This window comes from Molothrus aeneus, chromosome 3 (genome assembly GCF_037042795.1).
Source record: "Molothrus aeneus isolate 106 chromosome 3, BPBGC_Maene_1.0, whole genome shotgun sequence".
In the NCBI taxonomy this organism is placed as follows: domain Eukaryota; kingdom Metazoa; phylum Chordata; class Aves; order Passeriformes; family Icteridae; genus Molothrus; species Molothrus aeneus.
The window spans coordinates 25691826-25709690 of record NC_089648.1 but is presented as its reverse complement, the minus strand read 5'-3'; the positions used below and the strand labels follow the sequence as shown (position 1 = coordinate 25709690).

General features: G+C 38.2%; 1 protein-coding gene across 3 annotated transcripts in view; it reads right to left on the bottom strand.

Annotated features, from left to right (window-relative positions):
- Positions 1-17865, bottom strand: part of PRKCE (protein kinase C epsilon) — a 287906-nt gene that overhangs the window by 48591 nt on the left and 221450 nt on the right. For all 3 annotated transcript variants that reach the window (XM_066546511.1, XM_066546512.1, XM_066546510.1), the window contains exon 11: positions 7966-8120. In XM_066546511.1, the coding sequence (XP_066402608.1) occupies positions 7966-8120 (155 nt within the window). The remainder of the gene's footprint in view (positions 1-7965; positions 8121-17865) is intronic.

Below are 17865 nucleotides of genomic sequence, written 5' to 3'. Positions count from 1 at the left end.
GTTTTTTAGGCCTATTTAGTTAACTTTCTAGTGAACAAGATTATTTCTGTTTCCTTCCATTGGAGTACAAGCTGTCAGCTAAAATTTTCAAAGGATTCAGTGATAACTCAGTTACGTCAGCTTTTGGATTGGCTAAATTTTCATTTTGCAGTTTTAAGCAAAAGAACATACAGTCTTTAATAACAGTGCCTTCTCAAATGTGGTGATTTGCTCTTTTAAAATAAACATGTTTTCTATCTAAGAAGTCAAACCAAGGTCCCAACTCATACAAGAAGCTGCAGATATCATGCATGTGAACAGTCTCACAATCAAAATCAGTCTTTGAGTAGCGACCTGCATGCAGGAATGTTTGCTGCAGCAGCATCTAAGTGATAAGCTCTTATGTAACAAAGAGGTAGAAAAAAGAGGGAGTGGGAAGATGGGCAAAGAGAATAAATGTAAACATTGAGCCAAAAGTAGCAAGGTTCTGGCCAAAAAAATAGAAGTTGTGTGCAAATGTCTTTACTGAAGGGCATAATTCAAATTCTCTTTTAAGGCTGCTCAGCATTTTTGACATTACTATTAAAAACTCCCCAACTAAATAAAGTTCCTTATTTGTTTTCATCTAACACTTTGCATTACTTCCCAACTTGACAGCCCAGAATGTGGATTGATCCTGGGCTGCACCCAAAGCACTGTGGGCAGCAGGACCAGGGAGAGCATTTTGTCCCTTTACTCCCCTCTGGTGAGACCCCACCTGCAGTGCTGCCTCCAGCTCTTGGGTCTCCAGAAGACATGGACCTGTTGGAGAGAGCCCAGAGGAGGGCCACAAAGATAGTTAGAGGCATGGAGCACTTCTCCTGTGAGGAAAGACTGAGAGAATTAGGACTGTGCAGCCTGGAAAAGAAAAGGCTTCAGAATGACATGACTCTGGCTTTCTAGTACCTGAAGGGAGCCTACAAGAAAGATGGAGGAGGATTATTTACAAGAGCATGTAGTGACAGGACAAGGGGAAGGACAAGTATTTTTAGATATTAAGAAGAAATTCTTTACCATGAAGGCAGTGAGTCACTGGAATGGGTTGCCCAATGAAACTGTGGATGCCTCATCCTTGGAAGTGTTTATGGCCAGGTTGGATGGGGTTCTGAGCAACCTGGTCTAGTGGGAGGTGTCCCTGCCTATGGCAGGGTGTTGAAACTAGATGATCTTTAAGCTTCCTTCCATCCCAAGTGATTCTAAGGTTCCATTATTCAGTGATTCTTTGTTGCGTGAAGCATCTCAAGAGCACAACAAAATCTTTGTTAAAAGCCTACCACCTCAGAACCACATTTGCTGTGCACTTCTCTCCATTATTATGAAGCTTTAGTAGATGCATTCAATAGGATGAAAAAGGCAAAGCCTTTATAGTTTCAACACCACTGCAACTGGGTTATAGGAATATTTTTCATTGTTTGAAGACAAAGATGACTGAAAGGCACAGTAAAATTCAATCCTAAGTTTTGTCTCTTAGCAGCAGAATTACATGTAGGAAGCATCTTTAGATTTTAATGCATTGTGACACAGAAATGCATTAAAAATCTAAAATTCTCTTTCTGCTTTTAGAAAATTGCTTGCAGAGTATGATTTTGTTTGGAGCTGGTGTACATGATTCTTCAGAAACAGCCCTGTGTCTCAGCAGTTTAGGAAAATTAATGGGTTTGTTCTGTATCAGTACAGTTCAGTTTCATGTGCTACAGCTCTACTAGATTTTTATTTTGTGTATGTTTCTCTGAGTTAAAATCTTCTTATCAAATGCTGAGAGACAACACATGTTTCTTCCTGTTATAAAATAAAGACACAAACATCAATCATCTAAAATCAGTGACATTCACCCAGACATAAATACAAATATGTCCTGTAACATTTCACTGCTATTATCTGTTGAGAGGTACTGCTGCCCTTTCTATTGAGGGTACCGGAACATGGCTGCCCTCAGAGGAATGTAAACTTGGCATTAACCCTGGCAGATTCCCACTCCCTGCTCACTCTCATTTAACATTAACTCACTCCTATACTGTTATCAGAAGGTAAAGGTCATAGCTTTATTTACACAATACAGCACTATACAAACGGTCATTAAACAAGAAAATCTTGCACCAAATAAACATGAAGCAAAAAAACAAAGCTGACCTCGCTACCAAGAACTCCCCCTGGAAGTACCTTGTCATTCCCCAAATAAGGTCAATGGTGCTGGTCTATCCTTCTAAATATTAACTGCCCAGCACTGCCCCCCCACAGACCCAACTCCCACGCATCAGCCAACTAAGGACTTTTTTATGTTCCAAACCCAGGAGAAATTTAAAAGGCATTCTACTGTTGGCAAGACCATGTGGCTCATATCCTATTCCCACAGCCTTTACTCATCCTTCCACAGCTGGAAACCTTGTCAAAGGCCCTCCTATACGACAGAGCCCTTAGCACAATACATAAGCTGGGCAGATGGCAGGGTGGACTCCCTCAGTCCGAATGCCAGAAGCCTGGGAACCAGCTCTCCTTCCTGCTTCTCATCTCCCTCAGCTCCACTCCTCTCCACCCCGGCCCACTGCCTTTTCCTGCGGGGAAGACATCCTGCTTATTTATGCATTTCATGACTGTTGATCTGCCTAGATCCAGCGAGAAAAAGTGCAAAGAGGGCAGGAGGCCACTGACTAAAATCCCGTTGGAGCTCATGTTCAGTTTTAGAAACTAGAGCAGGCAGAGCAGAGAGAGTGTGGATGTAGTCCAGGGCTCAAGCCCGGCCAGGAGCACTGGTCAGGTGGCATGGCTTGGGCAGCAGTCCCTCGAGACACTGGGACTCCACACAAACCTGCACGATTCACTCCTCACTTCCTATTTTTACTGAAGGTGATGGAAATAGTTTTTTGCTCACTTGGGCCAGAAGCAAACTGTAACTTCTCTGTAGTGGACTGCTGCAACAGCTTATGTAGAGAGGACCATGTGTTCAGTATATTCCTATGCTTAGGTGTGAATATATGCCAGGTGAGGGTACAAGGTCTTGCCCTCTTCCATGGACCACAGCTAAAGCACCAATTTATCTTCTAACTATTCAGAGGTGTAATAAGATGATCTTTACATACTTAAATCAAAATGGTCCACATCTAGTTTTGCTTAAAAAAAATAGGGGGGAAGGGAATTTTATTTGGCTGCTGCCACTCAGAAATAACATAGTAAGTTAAATTGGGAGAATGATGACTTTTAACATGTTAACCACTGACCATGCAACATTTTCATCAGTGTAAATATAACTTCTCATTACTCTGCCAAGGCTGCACTGAATCACACAACCACCAATGAAGTCACACTTTATAAATAAATATTCCTATTTCACATAAAAACACACTAATGAAAGTACTTTTAATTTTAGGTAGTTCTTCTTTCTGAAACACTGGTGTGTGCTGCCCTGATAAAGAGGAATGCTGGGAAAGCTGATTATCCAGGGAAAAATTCAGTTAGTGTTCAAACAAGTTCTTAGGGTAGTTGTGTACGGAAAAAGCCCGGAGGTACTCAAGGATTGGCATCAGCATATTTACATCCACATTTACCTCAATTCAGCATTAGTAAATCCTTCATCATGACCAACACATTAATTACAGAGTGTAGAGAGCCTTAGAAAGCTCCAGCAAGTTACAGGCTGGGTTATTACTTCATATTGCTGAGGAACATAATAACCCATAGTTATGAATAAGGACTCCATCGTGATCAGGTGCTGCATGATTTGAAGGCAGCATCTCACAGATCTTACACTTGAAAGCAAAATATTTGCTCCTACGTTAGTCAACCCAAAGCAGGTGACACTAATTTCCCAATTAAGGTATTTTTCATCCTTGTAGGTGAACTGAAATTGTATACATTTAGTTTTTTTTTTTCTTTTATCCTCCAGAGAGACCACTTGAATGATTCTGGAGGATAACAGAGACCAAGCAACACACAGCTACTGAAACAATGCTTACAGCTCTCACAGTTATTTCCTAAATCATGTATGAACTAGGGACAGACACTGTCATTTCTGTTCCTGAAGAGGTACCCTGTTCTAGTGCTGGCCTTCCTGCCTGGGGGGACAACAGTTCTTTGTAGGTATTTCAGGACACAGCAGGTCACTTGTGTCACCTCACTTGAACTCCTACACTGAGAGCAGCCAGCCAGCCAGATACTCCTGACCTCAGCCCAACATCTCCAAGTGAAACAAGAACATGCCACATTTACATATATCTGCAGAAAGAGCACAGGAATGTTGAAATTCAGTACAAGAGGGGAGTACAGAACTCACAGTTACTTAACGCATACAGTTTGTTGCACTTTCCCTACATGAGAATATATACTAATATATTTTATATAAACATAATATACATTAATACATTATGAAAACTGACTTAAAATACAACATACTCCTGGGGCAGGTGACACTGAACATAGTCCACACAACCTTTCATCACCAAGTTCAAACTCCAGTTCAGCTCACAAAAAAAAAAAAAACAAAATGAGATTCCTAGTCCTTAATTCCTGAAGCTTGGATACATTTTTCCAAAGTGGTGCAATTGCAATTGCATAACACAAACAAGGACAAGTGCCAGAAAATAGGATTGAAACCGATTAACTCTACTTGTATTATCAGGCCCCAGTCTGACATGTGCCCGAATAGCTGAATGCCAGATGAGAGGGAAGGTGGCAGGGATAATGTAAATATTTTTATTAGGCTGTTGAAGTGTTTTTGACACAACAGTAACAGCAGACCTTTAAAAATGCCATCCTAAAAATTACCCAGAAGTTTATTTTTCATAAAACATGCATTCAGTAATGGAATATCTTTATATATAAAAGTTGTGAGGTTCATCTTTATTACCAACTTAAACTCAATAAGCATAAGGAGGATAAACATAAGGAAGATATATGGAATTCCAATGAGCACACTGGTAATTGGACAAGTCTGGGAACAACTGTTGGGCTAGCTGCAAAGATGTGAACTCAGAGAATAATTTCTATTGCTAAACAGGGAGCTGGCTTTCTCTTTGAACTTAAGGGGACATGAGGATAAACCAGTTATTATAAAAGATGATCATTTAGTATCATCATAACACTTTCTAAAAACCTAACCAACAAGCCAAAGCATGAGCTAAAGCTAGTTATTTACTTCCAAAAATATAACTTTGTTTAGCTCCAAACAAATACTTCCACATACAAGACTGAAAAAAGATCAGAAGGTATAGCAGCTATTTTGAAACCTACATTTCCATCAAACATCTTATTTTATTTATATATTCCCCACTTTCCTTGAAGCAGTGCCCACATAAGCAACATTTCCCATTTTGGAGAATAACCATTAATTTCACACCACAATGTTTTTTCTAGAAATATAATTACACAGAAGACAAGTATTCTTTATTAAAATATCTGAAGGCATGTCAGGTAGTTATGACTGGTAGTTATTCAGGAGCAAAGTTTGTTTTCTTTTTTTTTCCTTTCCCTTCTCTTTCCTTGTTTGCCAGCTAATAAGAGCTTAGGAGATGCAAAGGACTGACTTGATCCCAATGCATTTTTAACATTGTAGTAAATAATGCAGTCAGGCTCGGAATAATTAGGCTGAAACTGCTCTGTGCAAGACAACTGTTCTTATGCATGCTTGACATGAATGAATGCATTCTCCCAAGGCCTGGCACATTGTGAGTGAATTCTGACATTTTCTTATCATTAATTAATTTAAAATAATTTCTTCCTTCTACTTGTATTTTACAGCATAACTGGGATGTTCATTTTACAAATATTTAAACTCCTAGTATCTCACAGTTAAGAAAATGAATTATTCTTACAGACATAGCCATGTCAAGATCCAAAAGCCTGGGTCAAAACTAAATACAACTGAATCTGCTCTTCCTGTTGCTTTCAATTGTTTATGGTTTCATCCTGCAACTCATGTTCTCATGTGACTTCTGATCACACACTCAGCATAACAAGCCATTTACAAGTTCAGTGTCATACTCCAGCACACATGTCAGACACGTCAGCATAGTGTCTGAATCAAAAGTTGTGAGCACACTGTGAAGTTTAAATTATGAAACATTGTCTCAGAATGACATTTCTCCTGTGATGGAAGCATTCTGCTCATGAAGTTATAGAAAGAACACATGCATATGAGGAGATTCAATGCATCCAGGTAGGAGCCAACACTCAGCAGAAGCTACATGCAGGACAAGGGAAAAGAGGTAGGAAAGAAGAGAGAGGAGGATTCGTGTTAAGGGCTGGGAGTAGTGAAGGATGGGGGGCTGAATGAATGTGCATTCATATAAAGCAGGGAGATGTAATTTTATACTAATTCTTTCCTGCTGGCTCACAGAAGTCATTAAAATGACTGCTAATTACAAGGTGTCTACCTCCAGTTTCCAGAAGAAGCAAATTAGCTCAAGTATTTAATGGAAACAAATCCTCAAAATCCTTCACTTTTTAAAGTGCCAAGCTTGTCTGTTTCCCCTATGACAGATACTTATAAATTCTGAAGTTGCCACATTCTATTATGTGAATGTACAAATACCTAGCTTTGGAAATAAATGCAGACAATGAATAGGAAATATGATATGGGCAGGAAAGGTAAGAAATGTGTTGGATCTTCAGCACTCGAAAACAAACCCATGTGAAGTGTCAGGCCCAAAAGACAACCCAGTATGCAAACATCATACCAGCGTTAATAAAAGATGGAGATTAAGAACTGCAGCTAGCAAAGAGTTTTATAAAGAAAAATAGATTTTTGATGAAAAGAGCACTTTCAAAGAGATTTACTTTCCTCAGAAGCTGTGATGTTCTGCTGTTTGCTATGTCTCTGGAAAGGAGACGCCTTTGAGAAATTTGGCTATTAATCCCTTTGTATGTGGCAAAGCCAATTGCTTCTAATGGAACTTACCACTCAGCCCTGGTTACTAAAAATTTAATATGTCCTTCTCAATTTCTAGTATTCTCAAGACCTGTCTTTATACGAATGTGACAAATTCCATATCCTTATCTTGATGGTTTGGCTCATGAAATCTCTGACTGCCTGTCTCTGAGATGACTACCTCAAATCAAAACTGATAACCTGAAAGAGGGTAGGAATATCGAGGGAAAAAATGGAGCTCAGTTAGATCTGAAGAACTCAGAGTTTTTACTAGACAGGACAGATTTATATTAAAAAACCTGTTAAGCATGTTGCTTCTGAAAGCCCAAATTTATCTCAAGTAATACCAGGCTGCTAAAACCAAATAAAAACAGAGAGGAAGTGTGAAATGACAAGATAAAGGATTTAATAAACACATTAACATCAGGGTGAAATTTTTCAAAGCGAATCCTTAGTTTTAATAATAAAGCCTATCCCTAAATGCATTCTTCATACCAGCACAACAATATGCACTTTCTCTGTGCGTGTGTGCATGGTTGTTGAAGATTAGAGACTGGGGCCAGTGAGGGAGGTTCAAATAGATGCAGGGCACTTGAAAGCAAATCAGAATTGTCTCCAAAGGGCCACTTCCTGCTGGTGAGTAAGCCTTCACCCAAACAGTCAAGAGGAAGGGGCATAAGCAAAGCATAGCAAAGGACCATCCCGATTGTATCGGAGTGGAGACAACTAAGACAAACAAACTCAGGAAGTGGCAGGGGGTTAGAAACCCAGAAGAAATCTATGGCACAGGGAGGAAAGTGCAGAGATTGCGCCGATCTGCAGAGAGGTCACCTCTGGGTTGCACTGTGCCAAGCTTTTTCAAACCCACTTTATTTGGACTAGAACACAAAACTGGCACACGCAGCTGGCGACTGCTGCAGAGGCTATTCAAATGTTAACATTCTCAATGATAAACAGCCAAAAAAAAGTTCTGTGTAAGCAAATTGGAACAAACAACTAATCTAAAACTGGTTGCTAAGAGATGGAGGATTTCAGCCAGAACCATCCTGAAGCCCCAAGAATACTTTATTTTTGATCAAAAAAAGTACCTGTAGATGACTCCATGTTGGTGAAGAAACATGAGAGCTGATGTGACCTCTGCAGCATAAAAGCGGGATCGAGGTTCGTCAAATTTGCGTGAGCGTTGGATTTGAAACATTAGGTCTCCTCCATTTACATACTCCATGACGAAAAAGAGGCGGTCCTGAAATTAATTAAACAGTGCTATTTAGCTAATTTCTTTTAGTGACATAAAGGACTGCTTGAAGCCACACTTTAAATGACTGGAGCATTTACATAAAGAAATAAAAGAAAGTAATGCTACGATTCTGAAAAAGGAGAAAGCTGGCAACCAAAACCCAGCAAATCTAAAGAAAATGAGATGAGTCTCAAAGTGAGAAATAAGAAAAAGGCAATCAAAATACTGTATCTAACAAAACACACACATAAACATCGGCACATCATCAAATACATATGGAATTATAATCAAGTTCATGTAATAACAGAGATACTTAAGTGATGTTATTTCTTTTATAATTTAGCCATGAAAATCATAGTTTTAGAAAATTTAGCCAGAGTAACCCATTAAAAGATATGTCAATTTTGTCAACTATTGACAGGCTGTGGGGCAAATTTCAGTCTTCTTTCTGCACTTCTTTCTTACCAGTTACTTTGTCTGCAAAGCATCTTCCCCAAATAATGAAAAAATTATTTAGAACTGTTAAGCTATAGAAACTAGTGCTGCCAATCTCAAACACTTATATATGGTTTTTTCAATTGCCTCAAACCCTCATAATGAAATAGGATTGCATTATTAAAATATGTATCAGGTTCTTTCTATATTCTTCTAATGTTTATCACTTCCCTGTTCAAGCTTTCAGACCTATTTCCATGATGGAGGACTAGAAATGAACGTTCCTTGAAAATAGCAACTGAGATTCTCAGGTAGTCACACCATTAACCCAAAAGTTCAGCACATGTTGAAACAGAGCAGAAAAAAATCAGCAAACTAAAATGTGCTTGGCATCTTGAACCATTTATTATCCAAACTGGCAATGCAGGTGAAGGCATAAGGAAAGAAATGGCGCACATCTATTTGATATAATTTAGATCAGTATTTTTAAGTGTTTCTTACAAATTTTCATCTTATTCCCCAGTCTGTACTAATACCCCTAAATTTTTAACTTCTTGCCTGTCCTCCCTTGGTGAATGCCTACTCCAAATTCTTGATTTCCTAACTGCTAATTATCTACAGCTATGTGCACATGAGTTTAGTTGGAGGTGGAGGTAGTCCTGATGTGACACGGCACTGACATTTCTTTCCCATGTCACATGATTCACAGGTGTGTGAGCACGGGACTTCACCCCTGTGCAGCTCTGATGTCACACTGCAGTTTGGCTCTAGCTCGTAGTGTCTCGTGTGCTGGGTTGAGGAAAAAGAGACAAGATGTGACATTGCATTGGACAAGGAAAAACAACAGAAGATTGAAGTCAATTAACCTCCCCCAAGTGAATCCAAGCCTGCAGATTACATAGTTTATGTATATGAATCCAGAATTTCATAAATGTTTGTCATTTGTCTATAATCATCTACTCTACAATTCAGACTCAGAGCACAGCACTTAAAAATACCCTTGAACTTCAGCATGTCCATTAATGCTGCTCATTAAGTGCCTAAATGTTATACTTATCAGGGATGCTTCCTGGAGGAGGCTAGAAATGTTTGTCTGACTTTTTGCTGATTACAGAAAGAGGATGCAGAAAAAAAACTTTGTGCCTTTCCTCCTGTATCTTGGGAACACAGAAACTGCCGGACTGGATGAAATTTGGAAAGCCAGGTGACCTGGCATTCTTAGTGAAACATTGTTAATGACTTTCGTACATTTTCCAACATTTTCCTTATCATTCCCTAGGAAGGAAAACATCCTGAAGAATAGCATCACAGCTTCTGGCTCCATCATACACTCAAAAGAGCATGGATTCAGAGTCAGGCCTTGGCTCTTTCTGTAATGCTCAGTACTGTTGATATGTTCAAAATCATAGTGCAGACATTCTGACATTAGTGTAGGGTTTAATTACCACCCTCTTTGCTCCTTTAAGCAAAATTATGGGTGCTTGTGCTGGCTGTCTGATTTATCTTTGGAACCAGTAAGAATTATGGCCTTGCTTTTAAAAGAAAATCTGGTAGTTCTCAGGTAGTGTTAGGATTTCAGAAGCTAGAGCTTAAGGATACCACCAATACATCAGGTTTGTGATGAAGTCAGTCAAAAGCACAGCTGTGCTGCTACTGGAACATAACGTAAGAGGATGCAACATCCCCAAGAAGAAGACGTGGGCATTGTCCTTTGTTAGGCTTCTCACTGCTGCACCACAGAACGAGTATCTCTGAAGAGCATTTTCAAGTGTCCCTTTGCAGGTCTTCCCTAAGATTATCTCACATGGTTACAGTTCAGTGTTTCAAGCACAAAACCTATTGGACTGCAGGCTGAGGAGGGCACAGCTAACACTTACCTAAAGTAACTTCTCCTAACACTCGTTGAAATTGAACTTTCTTACACTGCTATTTTAACTTTTCCAAAGTCAACAGTCTGGACTTGCGTGGGATCAACAAGTAAAACAAAGCTGCAATTCCCATTCTCCTGAACAGCCATACGCATTCCCAATATTGCTACCATTTTGCTGCATCTACCACAGGTAGAAAAAAAACCAATACTGATGCAAAGTGATGGTGCTGTGCCTTTTACAGCTGTGACTCCCAAATGGTGACCCTCAACTTGTCACTGAGGTGGGAGCTGCTGCTCCCAACAGTGATAACACCAGAAAGAGACTGATTTACACAATTGTATAGATGAAGGCCACTTCCTAACATGTCAGGATAGACTGTTTTTTCTTCATATTAAATACTCTGTGTTTGATCCAAATGCTTTTTGTGACACTCACAAAATGCCTAATTGCTGACTATTAATGGCAGAAACTGTGTTTAGTTAAAGCTTCAAGTTCTTTTATTACAGTTCAGTCTTTTTTAGGTCACTAACAGTTAAGCTAACTGAAAATTTAACCTGGACTCTTTAGCAGAATATCTTGTCACCAGACAGTCTGAACAAAAGGTTTAGCATTATTATCTGAGCTGGACACTGATATCTATCAATCATCTCTCTCTCTTTTATATCTTCTTTTGTGTGCACAACCCATTCTTATTTGAAAGGGTATTTTTTTGACATATTCTGCAACTTACTTGACAATCTCATCAAAAGTATACCTACTAAAAGCACATTTAACAGCTCAGTAATTGAATTTTTCTGCTATTGAATTTTTCTGCTACAAATCTATATTTCAAGTCACTTTGCCAGCTTTACTCAGTAAAGATTTCAGTTTCCTACTGAGAATTCACAGGAAAAAAAGGTTTGAAAGTTCTGTTTTCTGTTTACAGTGAGTCTGAGAAAGTCCACTAGCATGGGGTAAACAGTAAGATGCACAACATGCACAAGCACAGTAGACCAGAATTTCAACATTAGAAGGTATCATCTGTTTTGATGAAATATATTCAGTCCCTATGGAAACTACTTTCTTAAAAGCACTCTCTGGTCTTTCTTATTAGTCAGGACAATGATGTGATCAGCTGAGACTCTTGAAAAGCTGAGACTCTTTACTTGAAAAGAAGATGCAAGAGAAGAGAGAATATTTTATGAATAGGAGCTGAGATTGACAAGTCCATTTTTTTTTATGCCACAATCTCAACAAAAACAGACATATTATTTTGATTTTTGTACTCAAACTTTTTTCCATAACTTCCATCAAAGGTTAATGTTCAAAATACAGGTTCCCAACCCTCTGACTCCTTCCTTTCTGTCATAATGCAAACACACACAGAGTCACCCAATGAGACCTCTGAGTTCAATGCAGAAAGGAGGAAATCCTCCCACTAGCAGTGAAATAGCTGTATTATTCCTGATCATATGTATCTTGCTACATGTACCACCAGGAGTTATTCAAACATTCAAGTATGAGAATATGAAGTGAACACTCTTAAGAATTCTACATTAAGGGACAATGCAGTGTTTACTCAGTTAAAAATGCAATACAAGGTATGACTTTATTATCAATTGTGTTCCAAGAGAAAATGGAATTGGTTTGATTTGGACTGCATTATTTTTGAACTTTATTTTCATAACATTTGGGAAGTATGTTTTGATGAGCAAAATAAATGTAAAGCAGTCCTGGGAACTCTTTATATATAAACTAAAATAAAAGGAAAATCACAAACAAAGACATTACAGATTAATCCTCTCTTGGCACCTACAAAGCAAAAAACTACTGCAAAGTAAGCTAATATGTTTTCTGAAGTAAACTAATGTATTTTCTGAAGTATTTTGATTCTTTTTCAGGGTTTATTTTAGCCCTTAATCAAACTGCTTTTCCTTGAATTTCTCAAAAGATATGAGAATACTTAAAATAACAAATGGAAACAAAAGCAGAGCACAGTGCATGAATAAGATATTTTAAAAGAAAACTGGATGTGAAATAAACAGGCTAGAAGTAAAAAAAAAAAAGTATGTTTAACTCTGTATTTCCACAGCATTTTCTGACCATAAATGTAACTCATACTGGAATGCACAATGGCTGCCTTAATATCTCTAGAGTCTTATCTCTAAACTTTCTTAATTGAGAGTCTCTTGCATGCTTTGTATCATCAAAAATGGACACCAAAAAGCAATTTTTTTCTCGTCTTTGGCCTTATCACTAAATGGCAGAGTATGCTTACTAGTTAAACTAGAAATCTTGTTTCATCTCTCTCATTTCACTCCTTTAATTTTGTTTCAATTTAATTTTTCATTTCTTGACATTCAAAATAGCCACTCCCTGCTCTACTGCAAATCCTTCTAATACTTCACACTTTTTTGTGATTATTGCCATTCTCTGATTTTTAGTTTTACTTATATATTTTTTTGTTTACATCTGACTATGAATTATGTGCACTCCCTGCCACTTTATATTAGCTCAGGTTCAGATGTTATGAGTTTCACTAGACAGAGGTTCTACCTTTTTTCTTTTGGAATATTGTACATGTTTTAATTTGGGAAAAGGAGGGGAGAATTCTAGAAACATCAACAGCAATAAAATCTAAGGATATAACAGATTCAATCCAGTTCCTCTTTGTGGAGGTGTGATTAATGACCAAGGTCTTCCTACTAGTAAGACCAGATAATCTTGCCAATCAGTTCTGATTTAACAGATGACATTATACAGTCTATTAGTTGTTTAGATGTGGAATAATACCATTGTTAAGGAACAAACTTCTATGTAAACCCTGTATGAAAGGTTAGACATGGAAAGACTTTGATGTATTGTTTACATTAATTATTGTGTAGATCTTAAAAGTCTTTTAAAAAATTGTTATCAGTCATTAAGCCGTCTGTCCTTTGTTTTCCAATTAAAATCTCATTAACATTAAATTGCAGTCTAAAGACAATCCATTGATAGACATAAAACCACACAAAATTATCACGTCAATCTGAAGAATTCAAACTTTTTTTTCTCTTTCAAATGAGTCCTAACAGTTGGGGGACCCAATATGCAGTTCAACACAGCCTCATTACTGAAACATTACAAAACAAAAATAAATAATGCAATCTGTCTCCCAGTTTCAAAACTGAGATGTGCATCCATGGCACAAGTCAGAGAACAAATCTTTTCACTACTGTTTTTTGTTTCCCAGTTCAACTTTTATAATACTTAACATCATTCAGGAAAGGCAGTGAACATGGACTCTTGTCCAAAAGTCACAATTGATAAATCTTAGCAGCCTACTCCAACCATTTTCCCCTTCATTTATATTTTCATACAATGGGCTCTGAATAAATCCTTTCTGATTCTCACTAGTTCCCTAAACTATGTTCTTTGTATAAATACAGATTTTTCTCCCAATTTCAGAAAGCTGCATTTAAATTGGATTTCTTCAGAGGCCCCTGAAAGTATCAAGGAAACTAATATGTGTATCAAATACAGGTAAATGTAAACGTTAAATAGTTCCCATCTAGTAGAGTACTGTGACATAAAGGAATATGTTTAGCCACTAAAGTTGTTGCAAAACAAAAGTCAAACATACAACTTTTATTGCTCAAGAAGTCAGGTAAATATATCACCTTGGTATGCTCAGTAAGATGATATTTTATTCATGTCTTGCATGCATGGAATTCTTCTTCAATTAATACAAAACTGTGATTACTTAACTCTATTTAAACAGGATGCTCAAACAGTTTGTTTAAAATTACCTAAAACTACAGCAACTATCCCACCCCTCCAAACTTAAATAAACATTTCCTGCTTCTGATGGAAGTTGCATACTGTACACAAAACTATGTGCAAGCCTTCACCACCCAGAGACAAAGACTAACCAGGATGGCAGATTCATTTTCCACAATCCCAGCATTAGGAGGGGCAAATATAAATCCAAGAGAAAAACCAGGTACAACACGAAAGAAAACAACAAGAAGCTCTCTCCTGTTCTTGTGATTCCTTTTTGAAGTTCAGAGTAACAATCTCCAACAGGACACTATGACATGTTATCTGTCTCTGATTTCAGTGTTTATACTCGGGGCTAATTGTGTTGTTTTTCCTGTTTTGTACCAGGGCTTTCAAGGAGTTCCAAAGAAGAAGGGAACAATTTCTACGAATCCCATAATTCTTGGAAGAAATGACCTGTACATAGGAACTGCTATTCTAAATTTCACATGACATGTCTGCATCTTTCACTTAACACAAAATGCACATGTTCAGATTTTGTATTAGAGGATTTTTTGTCAGCCAAAATTCCACACTCTAAATTTCTCTCAAGCTGGTGAGGCCTATTATAGTTAGGGCTTGTTGGTCAGTTTTACTCAACTTTGCCCAGTAATTTCAAATTAATTTTTTTGCCCTTGAAAGAATTGCCTCAAAGTTAAAACATAAACCAGACAGAACCAGAGAACCACACAAAACTGGATAAGGAAATCTTGCGAGGTCATCTAGCTTATCCCACTGACAGGCAGGATCAGCTGTACCTAACCTAAGGGGAACTAACCTTTCCAATGCTGCAAGGCAGTCTCTGGCCTTTGACAGATCTAAAACTGTGAACCTGAGCAGCCCTGCTGAATGGACTCAATTTGGCCCACAAAGACCTAGGAGTAGGAGCCTCTGCTAATCTGGTCTGCCAGAGGGCAAACGGGTCTGTCTGCATTCCACTGCACTGGAGTCTCATTTCTGCCAGAAATGCCCTGCTCTCTTCTCAGTCCCCTTGTCACCAGCAAAAGCCAGTACTGAATGATATTCCTTGAACATACTCGGCCTCACAAGTCAAAAAATTGCATCAGGTACTGAAAATAAACTGACCTTCTCTTAAAAATCACCACTGATAAGCACTCCTTCACCTCCTCTGGCAGGCTGTTTCAGTACCTGCAGAAGATATCACTGGGAGCTCTTTCAGTGCTGCAAATAATTTGTGTTACTTCTTACTCTAACCTTACTCAAAGTATCAATTCCTAATTGTGCTGGAAATTATATAATACCTTTAGAGAAACAATTCTTTTGTTTCTCAGAACAAAAGAAACAATTATTTTGAGGTTTCTCAAAGGTGCTTTCCACCTTTGTTTTTTTTATAAAAAGAACTGGTTACAAGGTTTTCTTGATTTTACAAAATTGATAACAGAAGATTTCTATTCTGTTTGTAGAGGGCTCAGACATTATGTTAGAGAGAGCCTGTGGGAGAAAAACCACTTCTAAAGCCTTGAGAATGGTTTCAAGAATAGCTGGCCTGTTTTGAGACACTCAAAAATCCCTCTGTACCCTATCATAGCATACCATGTGAATGGCCAGAGAAAGCTACAAATCAAATGCAATTAGTGCTTCCAGAACCCGTATGGAGATTCTCAAATCCTCTACAGTGTATTACTGCAAAGACCTGCCTTGCAGCATTTACTCAGCTATAATGTGAGCTGCTGGAAAGGGGTTTTTAAGCAAGATGTTTGCCTGAGATCTCTGTATGCCATAAAGCAGTCCTGGTATGTTCACTTTTGTCATGGGAGATTTATGTTGTCTCCTTATGGAATATCCATGGATACTGGAACAAAATGGGGTTCTTAACATGTCTTTCATGCCCATAACACATCCCATAGTACTATTCAACAAGGGAAATGTGGCTAGTGTTAAGTATCTTGAGAAAAATTGGCTGACTTGGGTGAGTGACTTACTGTGTGCAAGCAGTAGGTCACAGAACCATGGAAGTAACAAGTTAATGATTCAAAGCAGGAAATGTTATCCAGAACCTCACCTATTCTTTGCAAAATGTTCAAGGGACCATTACATTTTACCAGGACCAGCACTCAAGAAGAAAGTTTTATTTATGGCAGTTCCAAAGACATATCCAGCAACACTCTAAGACTGTCCAAAGCGAAGAGTTGCCAGCTTGTCCTGAATTCATTGAGAGTGAAAAATGTGCCCTTTTTTTTATCAGCCCGGCACTGATACTTCCAGGAAAGTTTAGTTGAATGTTTCAAATATTGAAAGTCTCTAATCCTACACTACTGTGGCAAGCAAAATTCACTGACATTGGTATCACTTTTGAAATGTGCAGGTTTTCAACTGTATCATAAATGCTGGAATATGAGAAAGCATGGTTATGAAGAAAAACTAGAATCTGCAACAAGCAATCATATCTAGCTCAGAATCACAGATGAACATTAGACCCCTCACACAGACCTTTTTCCTCTGCAATTTATAAACACCTGATCTTGAATACAGCCTTCCTAATGTTTTCTTCAGATAATAAATTTTGTCATATTACTATCTGGACCAAATTTACTATACATTGGAGTAGCTGGTGTATCAGGCTCATACTAGGTCTAGTAAAAAAAAAATCCAAAATTTAATTAATCCTATTTTCTAAAAAAAGATTAAATTTAGAGAAATTCAATGTTGCACAGAAACAGCAGGTGGAGAGTGGTCAGCCTGCTTTCCTCCACAGAACTCCCATTTTACTCACTGAGAATATGACATAAAATTCTAACTCTGAGTTGCTCAAATAGACACAATTTCATATTAACACCCTAAAATGTGAGAGCAAAAATGTTCATTTTTTACTTCCTCCTTTAAATTAAGAATTCCAATTTTGGTTTTTGTTCTTGGTCACTGATGGATATTATACCTTCTCCCCAAGTGAACGTTTTCTATGTGACACCTATAACACAATATCTCATTTTCTGACACAGTATCAACAGAGCTTGGTGGTGCGACCCTCTTTAGTTCAACGGGCTTGAGATCAGGATTAAATTTTTAATACTGTAATATGTGGAATTTATTAGACCAAGGATGTGAAATGAAAATGCTGAACAAATGATGTCCATTTGCATTTCATCAGTTCAATCCTGTACCTTCTAACCTTAGAGATAAAGAAAGACTTTTGAATTTGGAAAGATCTTCAACCCCAAATTATCCTGGATGGATATGTGTTGTGGTGTCACTGGATTTTTCTGGGAGCTGGGACAAACCTTTCAGTGTGCCCCCAGCTGCAGTTGGGGGCACACTGAAAGGTTTGGTCGGTAGCTGTGAGCTCCATGGTGAGCTCAGGGAAGGGCACTCCCTGGGTACCAGCCCTGCTCTCTGCCTGCCTCTGAAAACCCAAGCAAGCTTCAGAGCAAGGACCCCAGAAGGGTCCCAGCTGCTGTAATACAGTCTTTGTGCCCTTCCTCTCATATAAGGGAGAAACACAACTGGAATCCTCTGCAGAAATGGCATGTTTTGTAGTTATAGTCACTTCAAAAGGGGTATCAAGTAGGAAAAGCTTCTCAGGCCATTTCCCTAATACCTTCATTTAATGACAGATAAGCTGCGAAAAGCGCCTTTTATGAAATTCTTTGATCTCATCTTCTTTTGGTGTTGTTTGGAAAAAAGAACTGTTCTGGTGAGATAATTTTAAA